General features: G+C 38.9%; 2 protein-coding genes across 2 annotated transcripts; one reads left to right on the top strand and one right to left on the bottom strand.

Annotated features, from left to right (window-relative positions):
* Nucleotides 1-332: 332 nt before the first annotated feature.
* LOC143888311 (ammonium transporter 3 member 1-like) lies at nt 333-8,882 on the bottom strand. The gene is made up of 3 exons (XM_077392684.1): nt 7,630-8,882; nt 6,571-6,856; nt 333-1,031 (listed from the first exon to the last, which is right to left on the bottom strand). Exons 1-3 carry the CDS (start codon nt 8,278-8,280, stop codon nt 511-513), a joined length of 1,458 nt encoding a protein of 485 aa, XP_077248799.1. The 5' UTR covers nt 8,281-8,882; the 3' UTR covers nt 333-510.
* Nucleotides 8,883-15,530: 6,648 nt separating this feature from the next.
* On the top strand, nt 15,531-21,308 carry LOC143888310 (fructose-bisphosphate aldolase 1, chloroplastic-like). The gene is made up of 6 exons (XM_077392683.1): nt 15,531-15,824; nt 19,003-19,272; nt 19,501-19,610; nt 19,700-19,790; nt 20,458-20,727; nt 20,849-21,308. The coding sequence occupies exons 1-6, from the start codon at nt 15,669-15,671 to the stop codon at nt 21,125-21,127; spliced, it is 1,176 nt and encodes a 391-aa protein (XP_077248798.1). The 5' UTR covers nt 15,531-15,668; the 3' UTR covers nt 21,128-21,308.
* Nucleotides 21,309-22,719: the final 1,411 nt, after the last annotated feature.

Below are 22,719 nucleotides of genomic sequence, written 5' to 3'. Positions count from 1 at the left end.
TTTTTCCAAGCAAAACGGGCCAAACCCATTGACAGTCTTACTTATAAAAGGGCTTTGAGCTAAAACAACGTGGCTTTCGGACTGTCCGAGAAATGCCCAACTTTGTTTTTTCCAAGCAAAACAGGCCAAACCCATTGAAAGTCTTACTTATTAATCTTGTCTTGTGGGCCATAATGTGGATTGCCTACAACCCAAAAATTGCATCCATCACACGTCCCCAATCATTCGATCCATCGTTGATCTTCAAGTACAGATTACAATGTGGATTGATTTCAGATAAATTTGATGGAGGCTGAAAGTGGGCCCAACTCTATTGAAGTTTTTAGGGGAGGTTGAAGCAAATGGGCCCACATTTTCAAACAAAAGAACATACATTTTCAAATTTGGCCAATTCACCAGTCTTCCCAGAAATCAAAGCAATTAACAACTTATATATACACAGAAAATTCTTGTATATATCAACATTCACACCCATATCACACTTCAACTTTCCCCACCTCTTCTTCCTATCTAGACATTCTGGGTTACACCACTAGACACCATAGTATGCATTGTCTCATCAGAATACCAACCATGTTTGGAAGAATCATACTTCTCCCCATCTCCCCACAGAGCATATGCTTCTTCGCCGTGCACTGCATCGTCCCCTATTATCAACATGTCTTCCGGCATTCGCAATGGAATCACAACTCTTATAATCAAACATATAATGGTAGTGGCCACGATATTCCAACCGATGATAAATCCAGCCCCAACTATTTGTTTGAGGAACTGAATCCCACCGTGCCCGCCATAGAAGCCGCCCCTCGAGTTGGTGACCGGCAAAAAGAGGGCACATAGCTCCGGCTCGGCGAACAGGCCGGTGCTGACACCTCCCAAGAATCCGGCCACAGCGTGGGTGTGGAAGACTCCGAGGGTGTCGTCGACCTTTTGGAGGAAGGACCAACGTTTGTGGATGATCATCATGGTGAACCATGGGATACTACCTGAGAGGATTCCCATGATTATAGCAGCCCAACCTTGAACAAGACCTGCCATGGATGTTCACAGAAGCATAGTATAAAAACTCTACTCGATTCAACTCAACTCAAGGGGTCGGTAGTCACTTAATAATAACGCAGATGTGTGTGAATTAGAACTTTTTCCATGATAGACCACAAATGCAACACATAGCCATGTGATAAGAGTGTTTATATGGGTTCAAGTCATTCCAGCAGTGTTTCAAAACGCAGACGCGGGTCAAAACGCGGCCAGAGCAAAACCTAGTCGACTCGGCATGACGTGGTCGAGTACTTGGTTGACTCACTGAGTATTTGGTAGACACAGTTATAACTTGACTACTTGAGTGTCAAAGGAGTTTTGATTGACTTTATAGGGTAAACGCAGACTTAGACAAGAACACGACTAAAGTAAAAGGGAGTGAACTTGGGAGAGTCCACCATGACTTGGGGGAGCTTTAAAACTATGCATTCTACATTCTTTCTGTTGAAGTTTTGGGCACACTTTGGTATCGTGTCCACTCAGTCGAGTTTTGAGTTGATTCGTTAAGTATTACTACTATACACAGAAGGCAAATGTATAAAACCACTTTGCAAATAATCCTAGTGTATTATGGTCATTTTTTATCAATGAAATGTTAAGGGGTTTTTTTTTTTTATTATTGGTTAAGGTAAAGGCTGTGAAGGCAAACTCATCAAAAGTGGCCCCACTAACTTTAGACTCTTGGGTCTGTTTGGTTGCCAGTAAAATTTAAAACCTAGGAAGTTTTTAGTAAAATTTTCGTCCCATCCCATGTTTGACCGCCTTTTAGCACTAGAATTTTTTTAATCCCACTCTTGTAATGATTGCTGAGTATGAGCTCCGTTTGGCTGCCAGTAAAATTTTTATCCTAGGAGCTTTTTAATCCCAATAATGAAGTCAACGGGATTTGCTAGGTTTTTTTTTTCCTACAATTCCTAAAATTCCCGCCAAAATTTAGAAGTGTCATTACCAAATATGGGAAGGGAGGAGAGGGAAAGTGAGAGAAAGTGAGAGGACATCATTCCCTAGGAAAGAAAAAGAGGGTACAAGGAGTCCATGTCATACTCATAAGCAATCATTACAAGAGTGGGATTCAAAAAATTATAGTACTAAAAGGCAACCAAACATGGGATGGGACGAAAATTTTACAAAAAACTCTAGGTTTTAAATTTTACTGGCAACCAAACAGACAGGGGGGATCAAGTGGGCCCCATTTCTCATAAGGTCCAACAAAAGTGGAACTTCTCTCTTGGTACATACACATGTACCTTCTATTACTGATGCTGATTTACAATGTTTATAAATTGGACCCACCAATAGCAATTAATTACAAGTAGAAAATTAAATAAAAAATGATTTCTTTTTCTAGATATTAAATATTGTAATATATTAAACAATATAGAAATTTTCTATTGAACCAAGGAGAAGAGTATCTAGATCACTAACTACGAAATAAAAACAAAACTATAAAAGGAAAAACGATATCACCTCCCCCAGAATCTCCACCCCCTTTTATTTGTCTTTTCCTAAAAATGACTTTGAGTTCAGGAAAAGACAAACAAAGAGAGCGTGAGTGTTGTCATCATTAGAAGAACAAATAAAGGGCTGCAAATATCATTTTCCTAGCAAAAGAGCCTTGCCACTGGTATTTAAAGTTACTGATTGTTGTTTTTGCTTTACGTTTACTTTTACAAACAGACTTTATTCTTTTGTCACGTCTAGGCTTCAAAAAGCCTTTGATTTCGGCCCACCTTTCTTGTGTTTTCAAAGGCAAAGCTAGAAGACAAATTAAAGTAAAGAATGAAAAGAGTACGATTGATAATAGGAGTAGGACCAATTACCAATGCGGGACAAACATTAGGCAAAATTACGAACAGACCCATGCTTTTCAAAAATTATCTAACGGGGGACAAAAGAGGTCTTGTCAGTAAAAGCTGGACGAAAATACCCTTTGAAAATTACAACACGTTTTGACCTTGTTTTCTCTTTCTTCCCTCTTCTTTTACTTCTCCATTATCACATTTTTTATTTTTTAACCTACCAGTCATCTTCCTCTTTGTTCAGCCACCATTGTTGCTGGCAAATCTTGAAAACTTGAATGTTGAGTTCTTATCATCTATCTCTTTGTATTTAGGTTTTCTTTTTCTTTTTTTTTTGTTTAGGGTTTTGCACTATTTTTCATTCCTCTGTTTCTGATTTATCTTGTTAGGGTTTAAGCGATTTGTTTTTTAGGGTGAGTTCTGGAGATAATGCTTCACTCACTTTTTTGGAAGACAAGTGGTTGTATAAGAAAAAGTTGATGTAATACATGAATGGATGGCTACACATTTTTTGATTTACTTAAAAAAAAAAATTTTGTAATACACAAATTGGGATGTAATACATAAAGCACATTTAATGAAAATAACATCAATTTCTTCGTTATTTCTATCATGAGCAGAATTATAATGCCATTAGAAGAGTTGCTATAGGCAGGGGTTTTGTAGTAGAAGGGGTTTATCAACTCTCTGGAAGGGGGTTAGTAACTCTCAAAAGTAGGGTTACCAATTTTCGAATGGGCTTATCAAGTGCTTGAAAATTGGCCGAGGGTACTGGAGTTTTGGAAAAGGGTTTTCAAGTTTCTAGGATTGGGGTTATCTAGTATAAAAAATGGGGTCGGTTGAAAATTGGCGGAGGGTATTGGAGTTTTAGAAGGGGGTTTTCAAGTCTCTAGGATTGGGGTTATCAAGTATCAAAATGGGGTTACCAATTTACGAATGGGCTTATCAAGTCCCTTAAAATTGCCCAAGGGTACTGGAGTTTTGGAAGGAGGTTTTCAAATCTCTGGGGTTGGAATTATCCAGTATCAAAATGGGGTTACCAAATTCCGAATGGGCTTATCAAGTCCCTTATGAACACGTTTTTACTTCCTATTTTTTTTCACTTGTTCATTTTCACGTTTTTTTCTTTCTACCGTACGATTTATCTTCCTCATCTTCCATTGAAATGGAGAAGGAGAAATGCAAAACCCTAAAACAAATGAAAAACAAAACCTAGATATTGAAAGATATATGGGAATGAACTCACGTTTCAAATTTTCGAGTTTTCCCACATCCAATGGTGGCTAAATGATGAAGAAGATGACTGGTAAGGTAAAAAAAAACAAAGTTGAAAATGAAAAAGTAAGAAAAAAGAAGGAAAGAAGAGAGAAGAGGTAAAAGTGTAAAAGCAAAACGTGTTGCTTAAGAAAATGGCATTTTCATCCAGCTTTTGAAGACAAGACATCTTTTGTCCCTTGTTGATAATTTCTGAAAAGCATGGGTCCTGTTGATAATTCCACCTAATTTTTGTCCCTGATTGGTAATTTATCCATAGGAGTATTACAAAAGAAGAGTTTATATGATTCATGCGTGGGCGTGTAAATACTCAGTCCACAAAAAACATGAAGTGGGGATCTAAATCATTCATTTGTTTGTCCCCCCGTCATGTGTAAGACGTAGCTCAAAAAGCTTCTTCATAGGATGATCCTAACTCTCCGATTTACGGAGGGTTCTAAACAGTTCAAGGGTTAGCATCATCCTATGGAGAAGATTTTTGGGACAAGGCTTACTGGGACCGACAAATGGACTGCTTAGATCAACTAAATCGGTGGGCTCTACTTTACTTTTGTATGGGCCCATATTTAAAACATCTCTAGGTCTAAGAACAATGTCTTGATGATGGCAAAAAGAGGTCAAGCCACAAGAATAGCTATAAAACATGTCTAGGTCGAAAAAGGAGGCGAATATGCCTTTAAAATATTTGTCACTACATGTAAATAAATGCTAAAATCTAACCCATGATCCATCATGTGTTTTATTAAGTTATACATGATCATTTAAAATAATATAAGATTAAGTAAAAAAAAACCCTATTTTTGTAAATTTTAGGACGGATTTGGAGCTTTTTGACATATAAGTGAATTAGATTATGAATAATGATAGGGTGATGATATTTTCACCCCCAGGGCGGAATGCGTACTGCATAGGGGTGAAAATATCATCTCCCCTCCAAAAACTATATAATATAAATGGTGATATTGCCATTGATGAATGAAGCACCGTTAAACTAGATATGTAAAGGTAGAAGTGGGTCATGCCTGGCTGTCTGCCATAGTACTTAGGACAAATAGTGTCCTTTCCTATAAAAATATCGGGAACTGATATATTTGACGCTATTGTTTCCCCAGGCCACTCCCACTGATGTATTTATTATTTTATTTTATTTTTGTTATATAAGCTGGGATTGAACCTCCGACCTCCAGGTCAAAGAGCTAAGCCTTTACCGTCGAGCTAAGGCTCAATCCCACTAATGTATTTATTACTATTCTTTTTACACTACAAGTTGGTGGCCCGGGGAAGAAAAGGGGGCAATATATCATTTCCAAAATATCCACACATGGGTCCCATGCGCTTTTATATTAAGTCCTTCGGTTCGTTTTCAGAAGGTTTACAATCTTCTATTGCCTCATACTCAGACCGAATTGCAAAAATCAATGCAAATTTTTAAAAAATAGGAGGAGTGTATTTACCATAATAGTGGGGTGTGAATATCAGATACCCCTGCGTATTCCAACGGAAAAGCAGCGGATCATTCACAGCAAGCACCACAAAAAATTTAATACGCACGCTTACCGAGGAAGACTTTTCAAAGGGTATTTCCGTCATTTTAAATGTGAACTGTATTTAAGTAAAAAAGGGAGAGATTCTTACTTTGGACAGTGTGTGGAAGAATTTATTGAAGTTTGACTATTGCCATCCAGTTTTTTTAATAGGAAGGAAAATGATATTTCCACCCCTTCTGTTTGCCTTTCCCATTCCTAGGGAATCACAACGCAAAGGACAAGTAATGCTATAAAACGAGTGGGAACATCATTTTAGTAACCATAATGATAATTATTATTATTATTTGGGGAGTGATAAATCGACCCCCTAATTTATTAAATACACCCCATCTCTCTCTCTCTAAGCACTGCCCTATATGGGGGTCGATTTAAGATAGATGAGGGTCAACTTATCACTGCCCAAATAATGATTATTAGGGATTTGCAAGGCAGTTTTGCCGAAAACAATTTTACAGGAGAGAAAATCCACCTCGTTGCAGATTTTGTCTTATTCAAGTAACTCCTGCAAAAGTGATCCACAAATGGCCTAGTTATTAGAGATTTGCTAAGAATGCATTTCGCATGCCAACTGTTGCATGAGAGAGCAGTCACATAGGCTCAAATTTTGTCTTATTCATTTGATTCATATGAGGAGGCTGCTCTCTCATGCAACATTTGGCCAATGAAATGCCCTCTGCGATTGTCCCTAGCAAATCCCATATTATTGTTAGGCAATTTGGCAAAAGCAATTTTGTGGCCCCTCTTTTTTACAAGAGAAGAACCACCCCATGTGAATCAAATGACTAAGATAAATTCAGCTATAAGGTGGAACTTCTCTTCTGAAAAAGAGGTACAGATAAATGGGTTTGTGCGAAATTGCCTAGACACTCCTTTATTACATTTAACATACATATATAAGATATATTTACCTGCACCAGGGGTTATGCAAACCAACCCTGTGATCATGCCCTGAACCGCGCCAATCACTGAAGGTTTCTTGAAGAAGATGACATCTAGACAAGTCCACACGAGAAGGCTCGTTGCGGCACATATGTTTGTGTTCAAAACAGCCATAGAAGAATCAATGTTGGCCGCGTAAGGATCCCCACCGTTGAAACCGGCCCAACCCATCCATAGGATCCCCGCGCCCGTTAACATCAATAGAACATTGTTAGGAGGGAACCTCTCTCGATCCTTAGTCGATCGGGGTCCAACCTAAATCCATCATAACCCAAAACAAAATAAATTAACCCTTCTAATTGTAATTAGAGTTAATTAAGATTATTACAATCTAATTTAATTTGTAAATTTAAATTTGGCACTAAGGCTGCAATGGATTGCCAGAATCAGGAATTGGAATCGACATCATAGTCTGATCCTCCCTTGAAAGGGAAAGATAAAATAAAATAAAAATAAAAAAATTAATTAAAAATATAATAAAAATTCCATTTTGATGTGGACAAAATCAGAATACCACCTCCCTTAAATGTAGAGAGAGAAAAACTTTTAACTAAAAATTTCAATTGAAAAAAATATAATAAAAATTCAATTTCGATCGGGGCGAAATCAGAAAACCACCTCCTGGTGTGGGAAACAGATTCCAGCATCTTCACCCTCTAATTCTGACCCGTTGTTGATTCCAACCTTGTCATTCCAATTTTTTTCTTGAAACAAATGGGGCAGAATCGGAATCAGATACCGATTCCAGCACAAGGTTCCGGCAATCCAAATACACCCTTATAGCTCATTGGAAGCCATTAATCACTTTAGGACTAATAATAACAATTATTTGCTAATAATCTTATGAACTTCAAAAGCATTTTCATCTAAAATAAATGAAAATAAATTTTAGAAATATCCAAAGAACCCCTAAAATTAAATTAGAGAGGGAATTAAACCACATGAATCTTTCTGCTAATTACGATTCAAGCAAAAAAAAAAATCAAAATAAGCACTTGAATTTTCTCTTGAATTATATTTCTACTAACCCAATAAGCAGCAACGAATCCAGAAATTCCCGAAGAGAGATGAATAACATAACCTCCCGAATAATCAATAACACCCCAATGAAACAAGAACCCACCTCCCCAAAGACTAAAAGCTCCAATAGTGTAAGAGAAAGTAAGCCAAAGGGGAACAAAAACCATCCAAGCCTTAATATTCATCCTTCCTAACAAAGACCCAGCTAACAAAATCAGTGTTATGGCTGCAAAAACACACTGAAAGTATACCATAGAAGCCATAGGATAATAAGGTGTAGCCATGGCGGTTTCAACCCCACCCTTGTGATAATACTGCGTAGTTTCGGGCAAAGCGGCTTGCTTGAGGAGGAATTTTTGGCCTAGGGCAGGTCCAGCCTTGCCCCAGAAGGGGAGGAGTTTGTCTCCGAAGGACATCTTATAGGCCCAAGTGACCCAACATATCCAAACTGCGGCGAAAGCGTATAAGGCCATGAAAGCTGAATTAACTGCCCATTTTTTCTTGACTATGCTCCCATAGAGGATCACTAGGCCTGGTACACTTTGGAGGCCGACGAGGGTGGCCGAGATCATTTGCCATGCGTTATCGCCTTTGTTTAACCAATCGGTCACGGCCAAGGAGGTGTTGCCTTGGTAGGCTATTGGGACAACACTAGCCATGGTGATTGAGAGACCAAGGCTAGTTAGTAAAATAGTAGTTACTAGTTCAAAGGGTGATTCTTCTTTAGGGAGGAGAGAAATGGATTGTAACAAGTTGGAGAAAGTTAGATATATAAGAGTAGAGGAGGAGGAGGAGATAATCTAGGGTTTATTTATTGAGTAACAAGTCACATAAGATTCTAGGATTGGAGGAGCGAAATTGACAAAAAAGGGGGTCGGAAAAAAATTTCACGGGGTTTTTTTTACATGAAACTGTTTGAAGGAGGAGAGATATGGATTGGAAGTGGGTTGGGGAAAGTTTGTTATATAAGAGTATAGAGGAGAGGAGGAGAGGAGACGAGAGCTTCTAGGGTTTCTTTATTGAGTCATAGGATAAAAGATTTTTAGGATTGGAGAGGGGGAATTGAGAAAAAAAGGGTTCTATGGAAAAAAAATCATAGGGTTTTTTTGTTTTACATGAAAGTGTTTGGATTGTAGGAAAAAATTCAGAAAAAAAGGGGGTTTTGGTTGCTTGGCCTACAGAATCTCGGGAAAAAAAATTCATGATTTTCTTCTCTTTTTTTTTGCAGGAGGGCTATGTTTGGCAGACATGGAAAATGATTCCATATAATATTCATGGGCCCGACTGTATGAGAAGTGCTGAGAAGGAAAGGAAGGGAATGAAGAGAAATTGTGTGGGTGGGAGTACGGGAGTATGGATAGCATAAAAAATTACTTAAAAACTAGTGAAAAAAGGGAATTGCTAAGGAATTTCACGGGAAGCCACCTAAGATGAATTATAGATGAATAAGACAAAATCTGCTAAAAAATCAGCTGCAGGATGCCTTTCCAAAATTCCCTTGCAAACCCGAAAAAGAAAATACCTATTTAGAATTGATTTTTTGTTTCCCTGAGTTTAGGAGCTCCCCGGTTCGCTCCTACGATCTCAACTCTTTCAATGTCCAATCCATCTCTCATAACTGGCCTCACAAATATTACATCAAATAGTTTTTCATGGTCGTCAAACATGGCTGAAAAGAAAATTCCCAGGGTGTAATTGGGTTGAAATTTTCATAGAAATTTGAAAATTTTTCGATTTTGAATAAAAAAAGGACCTCTGACGGATAAAATCCCCCACTTTAACATTATTAGTTAAGTTCTAAAGGAAAAGAAAAACTTTAAATGGGGTGAATTTATCCTCAAGCATTCTCACAGAAAACCATTAAAGGGGGGATTTTATCCCCGGGAGGAGGCTCAGAGGGACATATAGCATCAGCCTCCCCCGGGATGAGGCACGTATAGCATGAGCCTCCCTCCCGCCCAGTGGTGGAGCCAGGAATTATGCATAAAGGGGGCAAGCTTATGCAGGGTTATACATAAGGGGGGCAGGCCTTCAAATTTTAAAGGAGGCTGGGCCCAATTGAGTTGGGCCAAATCCTTATTTGGCCCAACTCAATAGGGGAAACTACCCCCCTTATGCTACATGTAGCTCCGCCCCTGCCTCCCCCCACCCACCCACCCACCCACCCAATGACTTGCAAAATCCCTTTAAAGGTGCATGTATAGACGCATGCTTAGGTAGTTTAGTGGTCATGCCCTCCAGTGACCAATGTAGGCAAGTGTAAATTAGTCCGGCCCCCAAGTAAAAATTCCTGGCTCCGCCTCTGGTTTTATCTGTTTAGGGAGGGAGGTGGGGTGGGAATCATTTCCCCAAAAAAAATCATGAAAAACTAGATAGTCAAGGGAAAATTTTTCCTTGCATCAAACAGAGTAGGTCTTTAGACCTTAGAAAAAGGATGGAAATGTGTGGAAAGCTAGAAACTCTTCTGGGGTGAAAATGTGAAAGAGGGGAGAGAATCCCATGTAATTTAGGAGAAGATTCTGCACGTTTAGGTTCGTTGTATCCCTTTCGTTCCCACTTGATTCTTTTTTCCAAACGTTGCTGTTTTGGGTGGATTTTACGAAACTGCCCAGAGAATTGTCAAAGTTGTCCTCGTAATTTAAGGCAAGGGTGAGTGGTAGTTTTGTCATTTCATTTAGTAAGACCTACGTATCTAGGCTTTCCTCCAGCTCATCACCAGCTAGGTTTGACTATTCTCGAAGCCGAAGGAAGATTAAAAATATGATAAAGAAGCCAGGGTGATGATAAATTCGCATCCCTTGTAGGATAATTCGCCCCCCTTTAAACGATAAAAAAAAAAAGAGGTTAAACTCTGCCACTTGCCGACAGGTATTTTGGAAACTGAAAATGACTTAAAGAAGCTGATGTTCACACTTCCCACACCTCTCTCTTTATTTTGAGGAATTATTGAAGAAAATATTACCAGCACAACCATATTTTGATATCTGCACAAACTACGCAGTGGCACCATGAGGGATTCGAACACTCACTAGAAAGCAAACCCGTGACTTTATGCCGAAGAGCCACACCCGTTTGGGCTCTTTAATTAGCTTGTGAGAGCTTTTTGAGAAATGTAATAACCTTTTGACAGCTGTTTCGATACTAAATGCCAAGATGGTTTGTGCAAATATCAAAATATGGTTCTCCTTTCCATTGTTAATTCTATTATGTGGGCCCTATTTTTTTCAAAAAAAAAAACAAAAAAAAACAGGGAAATGCACAAGTTGGTACGACCTTTTCAGTGATCCAAACCGTTCATCTGTTCACATCATCCGGTAGGCCATCCCTCCAAAATCTTTCTAGTTGGATGATCCTAGCCTTTAAAAATGGAAGGTAGAGAAAATAATAAGATAATGGTACAAAAAGGTCCAGAAAATTGGAGTGTTGGAATTGTCCTATATAACAGATTTTTCGGCATATGACCCATCCGTTGTAGGGTCCACTCATTTATATTGAGATTTCTTGTCTAATTCCTTACAGCTGTCAACACCCAATCACATAAATCTAAAATTAACAAATGGTGTCAATGTCAACCCACTATTATAAAAAATGAAAAATCGGTTGGTTACCATTTTGATATAGGGTGGAAAATTAAGTTCATCGCAAAAGGCATTTTGCGGAGAGTATGTTGCATGAGAGAGTAGCCACCTCATGAATAATGACAAAATCCGTTGAAAGGTGAGCCTATGTTGTGGCTGCTCTTTGATTGAGACGTTCCGCAAAATGGTTTATGCGATGGACCCTAGCAAATCTTTTTCTTATTTCAATTTACGTAGTAAATACCTTAAAAACATATTCTATGGAGAAATTATATGGCATTTGATTTAGGGGCTTTCTAGAAAAGACAAACAAAAGGGGGTGGAAATGGTAGAGAAGGGGTGGAATTATCATTCCTCTTTAATATGATTAAATTCAGTGAGGTTGACAACGACTTTTTGAAATCTTCACATGATTTACGGAGCTTAGCATGTGACTTGAGTCCGCATGATGGGGATGATGCAACCTTTTTCTCTGTGTTTTCTCGAGTAGTGAGAAATTGAGGCCATGTTTGGCCACCATGATTTTTTTTTTCATGATAAACTAGTTTCTCAAGTGGTGAGAGAGGGGGTAAAGAGGGTGGAAGATGGAGAGACTTTGAGAAGGCATGGCAGGATGACTAGAGGGGGAGAAGTGGCTAAAAACCAAGGAAAAAATAAATCCTATTTTTGAGGGAGCTATTTGTTTTCTTGTTTTCCAGTTATTTGTTTTCTTGTTTTGCACCTCTAAATATATGGAGTGTAAAATGGTGGGCCCCACCCTATTGCAAAGGTTTGGGTAGAGATGGTGGACCCATCATTAGGGTAAAATGGTGGGCCCCACCTTTATGCATATGTTTGGGTAGAGATGATGGGCCCCACACATCAAAACCTGATGTGTGAAATGGTTGGCTCATCCCATAAAAAAACAGTGAGAGTAAAACGGGGGCTCATCCCATAATAACACGAGGTATAAAATGGTGGGGCCCACCCTATGGATGGTTTTGGGAGGAGATGCTGGCCCACCACATCAAAACAATTGAAGTAGAATGGTGGGATCCACACATGCTAGGAATTGTTATAAAACGTTGGGCCTCACGCACCATATGCATGGGTTTAGGCAGAGATGGTTGGCTCACCGGATCAAGTGTAAAAAGGTGGACTCCACCATGCTACTTGGGTATAAAATGTTGAGCCCCACCCAATTAAAAAATCTTGAGGTATCTCTTCGATATTTCTTCTTTATCTTTTTTTTTTATGTTTCGGGTGTACGCCGTTGCACATATTTTTCAAGAGAGAAATAAAACACTACACGAAGTATAAATAAAAGCTTTTCTAAAACATGCTCGGTATATATTATAAATGAGAGAACGGTTTCTACACACGTGTAGACAACTTATCTACACACTAGCTTAAAATACAGTGGAGGGCATATTGTTTGGGTGATCCAAACCATTCATTTGATTGGCCCTCACTTAGATAGGGTGTCCATAAAAAATCAGCTCCAACCCTATGATTTGTGGAGGTAAAATGGACGTGTATAATCCTTCACAAATTTGTCCATTTTTTGCCTCCACGGTTCGAAGGGTTAGGATAATCCTATGGAGCTGATTTTTTGTGGACACCCTATCTACGTGAGGGCCAATCAAATGAATGGTTTGGATCACCCAAACAATATGCCCTCCACTGTATTTTAAGCTAGTGTGTAGAAAACTTCTCTACACGTGTGTAGAAACAGTTTTCTCATTATAAATATATGAAAATGATATTTTCACCTCTTCTCTAGCTTTTCGTTATCAAGTTATAAAACAAAATACAGCTAGTGTCGTCTATTTGCTATTGTCTAACAAAACATCACCATAAGGTTGTTGAGTGAATGATATATGTATAAAACTATGGGGTTTAGTGCCTACATATGCAATTAAATAGTATATAAGGCTTTAAGAAGCAACCCTTATAGTCGGTAGTGAAGGTCTTAATCATAAGCGACAAGGTATACAAGTTTTTTTAATAGCAAGTTATCATCTTAAACCTTTAAAGACAACGTGTAGAAGTTTCACAAGTGGCACGTCGTCTTATTAAACTATACACTTCTATTACAATTATTTAAAGAACATATTGTTGTTTAGTTATTGTGATGTTGCCCCCATTTTCTTTCTTCAAAAAAAAAAATTCCTTCACCTCATAAAAAAATAATACTCTCTCTCTCACTCACTCTCATGGTTTTTCTCCAAGAATTCCATTGAGAACCTTGTTTAAAAACCCGCATCATCTTCAAACTCTACACTGATTTTTTGGCGAGGCTATGCTTCTTTCATTTATAAAATGGACGCAAAACAAAATTTACGCCCATTTTTCCACTGAAAAATGGGCATAAAATTTGTTCTGCGCCCATTTTACAGAGAAAGAATAAAATGGGGGCATGTTTAAGCGGAAAAATGGGAGTAAAATTTATTTTAAGCTTGTTTTATGTCGAAAGAAATGGAGCTTGAGGATCATGGCTATTGGTATCATTCAGAAGAAAGTGACGCATCGAAAAAGTTGGACTAGTCTCATGTTTATAAAGTTGGACTACTCTATTTTGATGATCTCACTCCTCACTTTATTAAAAGTACGGTATGGCCTGCACCATAGGATGATCCAAACCGTCCATTAGGGCCACAGCCTAAATAGGTTGTGCCCCAAAAATTATTTCCATAGGTTGATCCTAATCCTCCGATCTATAGAGGGTTAGGATCAACACTCTAACATTCATATCGGAGGGTTAGGTTCAACCTATGGAAAAGATTTTTGGGACACAACCTATTTAGGCTGTGGCCCTTCTAATGGACGTTTGGATCATCCTATGGTGCGGGCCATACCATACTTTTAATAAAGTGAGGAGTGAGATCATCAAAATACAGTAGTGCTGATAACATTTCCCAAGATTAATACCAAATAGTTGTAGAGGTTGTTTCACCTCTATGTGTTGCCCAATAATCAACCATGCAGTTTCTTGTGAAAGACCAGATTAATTACACTAAAAAACATGCTTTTTAATCTCAGCCCTTGACTAATTTCTGGGCGATGCGCTTAGTTGGACAAACTGGCTAATAGTTTTGATTGTTGTGTTTATACAATCTTATAGATAAAGGATTGGTTTAAATGACCAATAGTGCTGGCTAATAGTTTTGATTGTTGTGTTTATACCATCTTATATGGATAAAGCGTTGGATTAAATGATCAAAAGAGAAACAATGACGCCCATAACTTAGACCACATTAAGACAGAAAGGAGAAGAAAACTCTAGTAGGGGTGTCAACAGGCCCAGGCGTTCTGATGGATCTAACGGGCCCTCTAATGGACCTTAACGTTAATGGATCGGAACTATACCATGGGATCCAAAATCCGATGTAACGTCCTAGATTTGAATGGGGCATGCCCATGTACAAAAACATCCTTCATATTTTTCTTTATTTATCTCTACTAGTGGGACCATCTGTGCGATACACGGTTTGAAAAAAAAATGTAATATAAAAAAGTTAAAATCAACATGAAAAAATGAATGATAAAGAGAAGGGAAATGATTTCAGGGCTTCAATGTTTTGATAAACATGCGCTCTCATGCTTGTCGTATAGTATTTAAAGGGCTGTCAGTAGAATATTACAGTTCTCAAAAAGCTCTTAAAGCCCTTTAAATACTACACAACAAGCATAGGAGCGCATGTTTATCAAAACATTGGTGGGCTGAAATCATTTCCTGAAAATAATCCTCGCGGAAGATAGAGAACATAAAATTACTAATAAGAAAAGACACCAAAAAGATTTAGGATGAAAGAAATGAAGAGAAGAGAAGACAAATCACACTCTTAGAAATTTTACACAAATCTAAAGGCCTCTGAATCTACTTTTATAGAAAGTTAAAGGACATGAAAGCACCCATAATTAACCAACTTTCCCCAACATTAGGAAAAACCCATCGTAGAAGAAATCCTAAATCACAAATGAAGGATACATTGGCCGGAAAAAAAGGTAGAATAATTATTACGGAATTGCTAGCGTCCATCGCAAAAGGCATTTCGTGACTGGTCTGTCACACATCAGACCAGCCACCTCGTGTTGTCTCCATTCACGAGGTGGCTGGTCTGAGATGCGATAGATCAGCCGAGAAATGCCTTTTGCAATGGACCCCAGCAAATCCCTAATTATTATAGGGTGCAAAGGTAACCCCAAGATGAAGACAAAGCAAATACCACTTAAAAAACGGGGAAAACAGAGAGATCTGCCAAAGATTAGGCAGCTCCTCACCTCTCATCCATTTCCACCATCCAAATTTTCAAAGCCAGTCTCCACCGCTCATGTGATATCCTTCTTGTACAGCCTCACCTCACCTTGTTAGGCATAAAAAATACTGTGACACCCATATTCCCCTCCAAAGAAAACTCTACTACAAGTCCGAGAGAGAGAGAGAGAGAGAGAGAGAGAGGCACAAAGGACCCTATCCTCACTCTGCAATGGCTTCAACAACTCTCCTTAAGTCATCTTTCCTTCCCAAAAGATCAGAATGGTTTTCCGGCCATTCACTCCCTCATTCTTCCCATTCTCAGCCCTCTGTTGTCACCTTCACTGTTCGTGCAGGGGGCTACTCCGAAGAGCTTATCAAAACTGCGGTACGTTCCTTTCTTGCTTAACTCACTTAATCTCTACTTGTTTCTCACAATCCAAAAGAGCATTCCTTTCTCTTTCCATTCATTTGAAACATCCGTGAGTTGTAGTTGGGGGTGCCAATGGATCTAGACAGTGCAATGGACTATCCGAATCCGAAGTTTCAGGACCTAGACACATTACTAGGATCCATGGACATATTTCGGATCCTGATCATAGGACCCGAAAAAAATAACTATCTGATCCGGACAACTAATAAAAGCCCACATGACAGTCCGAAATCCGATATTATTATATTATTTTATGAAATACCCTTCAATTTTGATAACATTAAGCATTATTTCAATGGTATTTTAGTAAAAATAAGCCTTATCTATTTTTCGATAGATTTCTATTTTTAGTTTTTTGTCATTGATCTCTCTCTCAACCTCTTTTCCTTTTCTAACTACTGACTTTAAGCCTTTAATTCGTCATTGCAACTCACCCTCATCCTCTTCTGAAAATTTTAACTCTGTACAACATAAGTGAGAATTTTAACTCTGTACAACATAAGTAGGACCTACTAAGGACACTCCGATGGACGGTCCGATTTGTCGTGAATAAGAAATAGAAAGTAGGATCTGAAGAACAATCGAATCTGATCTGACCGATAAGGGATTTGAATGGATCATGACTGGGACATAACTGGATCCAGTCCGAAGTGGATCCCTCGACACCCCTACTTGTAATCAAAACTCAGTGCCTTGAAAATGAAGATAGGAAATTCAATGGAATCGGCCGAGTAGGCTAACTATCCTGGTTTTGCTGTGTCTTACTAAAACTCGAAGTGTCGAGACAACCCACTGTAATTTTGAAAAATACAGTGGCCCAACAAATGAACGGTTTGGATCACCCTATCAAGTGGGCCGCACTGTAATTTTGAAAAGTATTGGACTATACGTGCACACACCATATACAATCTAGCCGTAATGTCCAATATTTTTTGAAAAGTACCGTGGGGCCAACGTCTTAGGATGATCCAAACAGTTCATTTGTTGGGCCACAATATAAATAAGCTATTACCTTGAAGAAAATAATGTCCATAGGATGAACCTAACCCATCCTATGGAGATGATTTAGGGGAGAACCTATTTACGAATTACGATGTAGCCCAACAAATGAATAGTTTGAATCATCCTACAAAGTGTGCCCCAAGTAGGGATGCAACTTGGGTCGGGCTCAACCCGAACCCGACGGGTTCAACCTGATTTTGGATCGGGTTGGGTTGGCATTTCCTCGGGTTGGGTTGGGTTGGGTTAGGGTTGGTTGTTCCCAACCCGATTTAATTTCGGGTTGGGCTGGGTTAGGGTTGAGGCCTTGGCAACCCGACCCGCCCTCCATCCTTTAATCTTATCTTGATTTTCTTTGTGTTATTGTATTTTTCTATTTGGCCCAAAGTGAACCCGAACCAACCCGACCCGATTTTGGGTAGATGGGTTGGGTTAGAGTTGAGAGATTTAGAGGTGGGTTGGGTTGGGTTCCAACCCGACCCACGTTGCACCCCTAGCCCCAAGGTACTTTTTGAAAAATATTGGACATTACAACCACACCATATAAAATCTCGAACATTAATTCACCAACTTAAAAATAAAATAACAAACAAATCCAAAGTAACAATGGAAACTTACCTTAAGCGCAGAGCACCCCTCAACCCTGTGAAAAGAATTTCAAAATAAAATCCAAACCAACAAAAGCACTAAGAAAGAAGCAACGTAGAAAAAAATAAAGTATTAAACTAAAAAATTAATCCAAAAAAATGTAGTAGAAAAAAACCAAGAACAGTAATTTACCAACTGAAAACGAAAATCAGAAACAAATCTAAAACAACAACAGAGAATTAACCTGAGCACCCATCAACACTTTAAAAATGAAATTTAAAAGTAATCCAGCACAAAAAGAAATACAATAGGAGAAGAAAATTCAAGAACATTAATTCACCAAATTATGAAATTGCAGTTGCATCGATGGATATAATATCAATGGCAATGATGAAAGAGGCAACATACAAGAAATCCACTGAAAAGAAACCAAAAAATCCAACAAAAAATAAATACAGCAAGAAATCCATCATCAATTATAGGTAGGCACACTTAGGCCCTGTTAGTTTTAGATTATGAAAACCGATTGTGAGTGCTAAACCGATTATTGGACTCAAATTTACACCTAATTTTGCATTTAATAATAGGTTCGACACTCACAATCGGTTGACATAATCTTAAATGAACAGGGCCTTAGGTACAGCTTGTTTCAGATTGTGACAACCGATGGTGAGCTCCCAAACCGATTGTTGGACTCAAAATTAATGTAATTTCAGTCCAACAATCGGTTTGTTGGCTCACCATTTGTTGTCATGATCTCAAACGAACGAACTGGGCCTTAATGGATGTTCGACTGATCGTTGAAATCCGTAGATCGGCCCATTTTCCATGAGTAAAAACACCTGAATCTGATCACTGCATGTCTCCCACGCCCAGGGATTAGAGATCTTCCAGAAAATTGGATTTAAACAGGAATGAAAAAAAAAAAAAAAAAAAAAAACGGATAAGAAGAAACTCTTAAATCCCAACAGAAAAGGACAGAGCCGACGTCTGAAGGGATCATCATCTCCAGTCGAGTAGATGAAGAACTCATTCGTGGTAGCACTTGTTTCTGATCACCTCTTACAAGGCACACCAAAACCAGTTTCTCAATTTAAATACAAAATTCAACACAATAGGGCCCTGAAAATATGAGATCTGGAAGTAATTACCATGATCGATGCTTGACTGGTTCTTGGGTGAGTTGATTTTTGGGTGATGGACCTTCCAGCGCCTTAAGCTTTGTGTGTCTTAGGTGATACTTGTCATCAAGAACAAGAGATTAACACTGCAAACAGAAGAAAATAAGAAAGAATTAGAAATCATCAGGAAGACATTCAGATCAATATGTGAGCAGAATTACAGAAAGAAATCACAACCTTCACAATACGATAATAAGGATTCAGTGAGTTTCTAGTGGTCCACACATTAATATAGTTGCAGACTTCAGTGCTGTTCATGTTCTCAACAAAACACAGTTTATGGTGTTTTTTATTGTCATATGTATGATCATTTACTGGTTTATATAGTACATAAAAGGACCACAATTTTCATGTTGGATATGCAGAAAAGCATTGCATCACCAGGTAGAGGTATATTGGCCATGGATGAATCCAATGCCACCTGCGGGAAGCGACTCGCCTCAATAGGGCTGGAAAACACAGAGGCTAACCGACAGGCTTACAGGACCCTCCTTGTCTCTGCCCCAAGCTTGGGTCAGTATATCTCTGGTGCAATTCTCTTTGAGGAAACACTTTATCAATCGACCATAGATGGGAAGAAAATGGTCGACGTTCTTGTCGAGCAGAATATAATGCCTGGGATTAAGGTCGATAAGGTAAGCAATGCTCTCCATGTGACCAATACAGTTAGCTTTGCATGACATTCCACTCCATGTTGTTAAAATCGTACGATTTACGGTTTGAATCATACGATTCAAATCGAATCGAGGGTTGAACGATTCAAATTGGATCAAGTGACTATATGCATATATTTGGGTCTAAATGCATGGAGAGATAGAGAGAGGCTTCTAATTTGACAAATGCGAATGTGTGTTGATTCTCAGGGCCTCGTACCGCTTGCAGGGTCGAACGATGAATCATGGTGTCAAGGATTGGATGGCTTGGCATCACGGTGTGCAGCTTACTATCAGCAAGGCGCACGTTTTGCTAAATGGTAAAATCAGCCTGCAACTGTAAGCCTTTGGGAGTGGTCTATTTAGTTTTGCTAATACTTATTCTCTCTTTCGTATTTTGGCGTCATAGGCGTACGGTGGTCAGTATTCCAAATGGGCCATCAGCTCTTGCGGTGAAGGAAGCTGCTTGGGGCCTGGCTCGATATGCTTCAATATCACAAGTAATATGGATATCTTTTCTTCTTGACTTAATTTTGTAATCAGTCAACATGATAAGGTAGATCAACTAGGAGACCCCCACAGTAAAATGGCACAACAAAAAAAAATTCATTTTTTAAGATGGAAAATATAAAAGAAAAAAAAATGCATTCCATGTTGTGCATTTTTAGGTTTCTTTTCAGTGGAGAAACAGAGATGTTGGCCTTCCTTCTCTTTCTCATTTAGAAGATGAATATTATAGAGCAACTCAATCCAATGCAAGCAAAGTGCAGTGGTAGATTATATTGGTTAATTTGACCACTTCTTCAAAGATGAGTACATTCGGGGAATATCTAATAAACTCACTTCTTCAAAGATGAGCACATTCTGGTAATATCTAATAAACTTTAACTAATGATTTTGAGAAAATATTAAAAAAGCACTTTATCTTCATCACTCAAATCAGTTTCGGAATACAAGAGGCAGATAAACAGTGACCAGAAGAACCCAGGAAATGAGTTCTAAAATTCATATAGCTGATATAGTGAACTAATAGTACAACCAAATTTAAGGGAATTAGTTTTCAATATAGAGCCAAATGAAAGCATATAATTAAGTCATGCATGCATACAAGAGCTTTCATGTAATGGCAGATTGTAGGCAGATTCATGAACTTTCATGTAATTGCAGGACAATGGTTTGGTGCCTATAGTTGAGCCTGAGATATTGCTGGATGGAGAGCATGGAATAGACAGGACCTTCGAGGTGGCCCAAAAAGTGTGGGCAGAGGTCTTCTTCTATTTGGCTGAAAACAACGTCATGTTTGAGGGTATCCTGCTCAAGCCCAGCATGGTCACCCCAGGTGCTGAGTGCAAAGAAAGGGCCACACCAGAGAAAGTAGCGGAATACACTCTCAAACTCTTGCAAAGAAGAATCCCACCTGCCGTTCCTGGAATAAATGTAAGCTCACCAACCATCTTACAAAGTTCATGCACTTAAATAAGCATGGTATGAGTTTTCTTTCCAAAAATTTAGAGGAGATATTGAGTTGTGAAATCTGAACCTTGTCTGTGCCAAACAGTTCCTTTCTGGTGGCCAATCCGAAGTGGAGGCAACGTTGAACTTGAATGCCATGAACCAGGGATCAAACCCATGGCATGTCTCATTTTCATATGCAAGAGCACTGCAGAACACATGCCTGAAGAAGTGGGGAGGAAGGCCAGAAAATGTGAAAGCTGCTCAAGAAGCCCTCCTGGTGCGGGCAAAGGCCAACTCACTTGCTCAACTTGGGAAATACACAGGAGAAGGCGAGTCGGCGGAGTCTAAGGAGGGGATGTTTGTCAAGGGATACACATATTGAGTACCCCAAGCTATTAACTCCATTTTTATATACCAGGCTTTGAAACACTGCTTTATTTTAGGGCACAAAATGTAGAATAGAGTGGTTAATTTCAGGACTTGAATGAAGACCTAGTACACATGTAGTGTAGTATCAAGAAATTGTATTCGTAATTGATTGATAAGTTTAAGACCTTAGTACTTGAGATGCTTGCAATGATGATTTGTAGTAATCTTCCATGAGCTTCTAAATCCACTTAATAGCCATCATATGCCTCAAAGATGTATGCAAAAGGAAACACATATTATCTAAGTAAAATATAAAAAAATGAATAGAGAGCTTAAGGATTAGTTAAAATGACTACAATGTACACTTTGAATTGGGGTAGGCTCCTAATGTCGAAACCGTGACCAGTGATCATCTCTTTTGATTCCCATTAGGACCAGTATCCCACAGACACATTCTTCGGTCCTAGTTGAGAATTGTGTCATCGACGGGCGCTGACCCAAGTTTGGTGTATGTTGTTCATGATGGATTTTTTATTTCACGACACTCGCTTGTGCATATCTGAGGAATCGTTACGCAAGAATCTTATACACGGGCCACCTTGGGCAAGTGAAGACCATAGCTCTAGTAGAGCAACAGTTCTTTCAAGGGCCAAGCCCAAAGTAAAAGGGTATTTTTTCTTCGCAACCTATTCCTAGAATACCATGAGAGGATGTTAGCATCGACTTTGTCACAGGTTTACCCCAAACCGGTAGGAAGTTTGATGCTATCTTTGTTGTTGTAGATAGGTTCCCAAAATGTCCCATTTTATACCATCTCAAAAAACATCATATGTGTCACATGTTGTTGAGTTGTTCTTTAGAGAGGGATGGACGCATGCATGGAGTCCCTAAGTCATTCATTTCTAATCGAGACACTAGGTTTCTGGGTCATTTCTGGAGAACTTTATACAGCAAAATGGGGATAACACTTCAGTTTAGCAATGCTTACCATCCTTGACTAATCGACAGATGGAACTAGTCAATTGCAGCCTTGGGAATTTTCTAAGATGTTTGACTGGCGAGAGATCTCATCAATGGGACTTAATTTTGCCCCAAGCAGAATTTGCATACAATAGTTCCACCAATCATTCCATTTGAAAATCACCTTTTGAGACCATTTACAGATACTCCATTCCCCACCTTTTACATCGTCCCCTTTGTCCTACTCCGGTCGGTGTAGTGTTGAAGCCGAGGATATCTTTCATCATATCAAGGAGGTACAACAAGAGGTGTTGGAGCAACTGCGCAAAAGTAATGAGAAGTACAAGGTAATTACTGATCAGCACTAAAGAGATCTGTCATTCAGTGTTGGGGATTTGGTAGTGGTCAAGGGCTCAAGGCTTTGCTCTTCAACCTTGAGGTCGGAGGTTCAATCCCAACTCACCTACCAAAAAAAGATTTGGTAATGGTCTACTTCTAACCAGAGCGATTCTCAGTTGGGGCATTACCCAAGTTGAATCGGAAGAAGTTCAGACCTTACAGAATCCTCAAGCGGTTGGATCCTAATACCTATCTGTTGGACCTCCACATCGCTGTCAATTTTGTTTCATTCGACGTTTCATTTTG

The sequence above is a fragment of the Tasmannia lanceolata genome, unplaced genomic scaffold, assembly GCF_043159265.1.
Source record: "Tasmannia lanceolata isolate RefF3 unplaced genomic scaffold, GAP_Taslan_0.1 ptg000012l, whole genome shotgun sequence".
NCBI classification, from domain to species: Eukaryota; Viridiplantae; Streptophyta; class Magnoliopsida; order Canellales; family Winteraceae; genus Tasmannia; species Tasmannia lanceolata.
Note: the sequence above shows the minus strand (reverse complement) of the source record. Positions and strands in the feature narration are given on the sequence as shown.

What these genes read in the sequence shown, in the direction of transcription:
- LOC143888311 (XM_077392684.1), bottom strand. Translation starts at nt 8,280, where the DNA reads ATGGCTAGTGTTGTCCCAATAGCCTACCAAGGCAACACCTCCTTGGCC. An exon ending in GATTCGTTGCTGCTTATTGG is followed by an intron (nt 6,857 to 7,629) that starts GTTAGTAGAAAT and finishes TGATGGATTTAG; the next exon opens with GTTGGACCCCGATCGACTAA. An exon ending in TTGCATAACCCCTGGTGCAG is followed by an intron (nt 1,032 to 6,570) that starts GTAAATATATCT and finishes CATCCATGGCAG; the next exon opens with GTCTTGTTCAAGGTTGGGCT.
- LOC143888310 (XM_077392683.1), top strand. Translation starts at nt 15,669, where the DNA reads ATGGCTTCAACAACTCTCCTTAAGTCATCTTTCCTTCCCAAAAGATCA. An exon ending in AAGAGCTTATCAAAACTGCG is followed by an intron (nt 15,825 to 19,002) that starts GTACGTTCCTTT and finishes TTGGATATGCAG; the next exon opens with AAAAGCATTGCATCACCAGG. An exon ending in GGCGCACGTTTTGCTAAATG is followed by an intron (nt 19,611 to 19,699) that starts GTAAAATCAGCC and finishes TTGGCGTCATAG; the next exon opens with GCGTACGGTGGTCAGTATTC.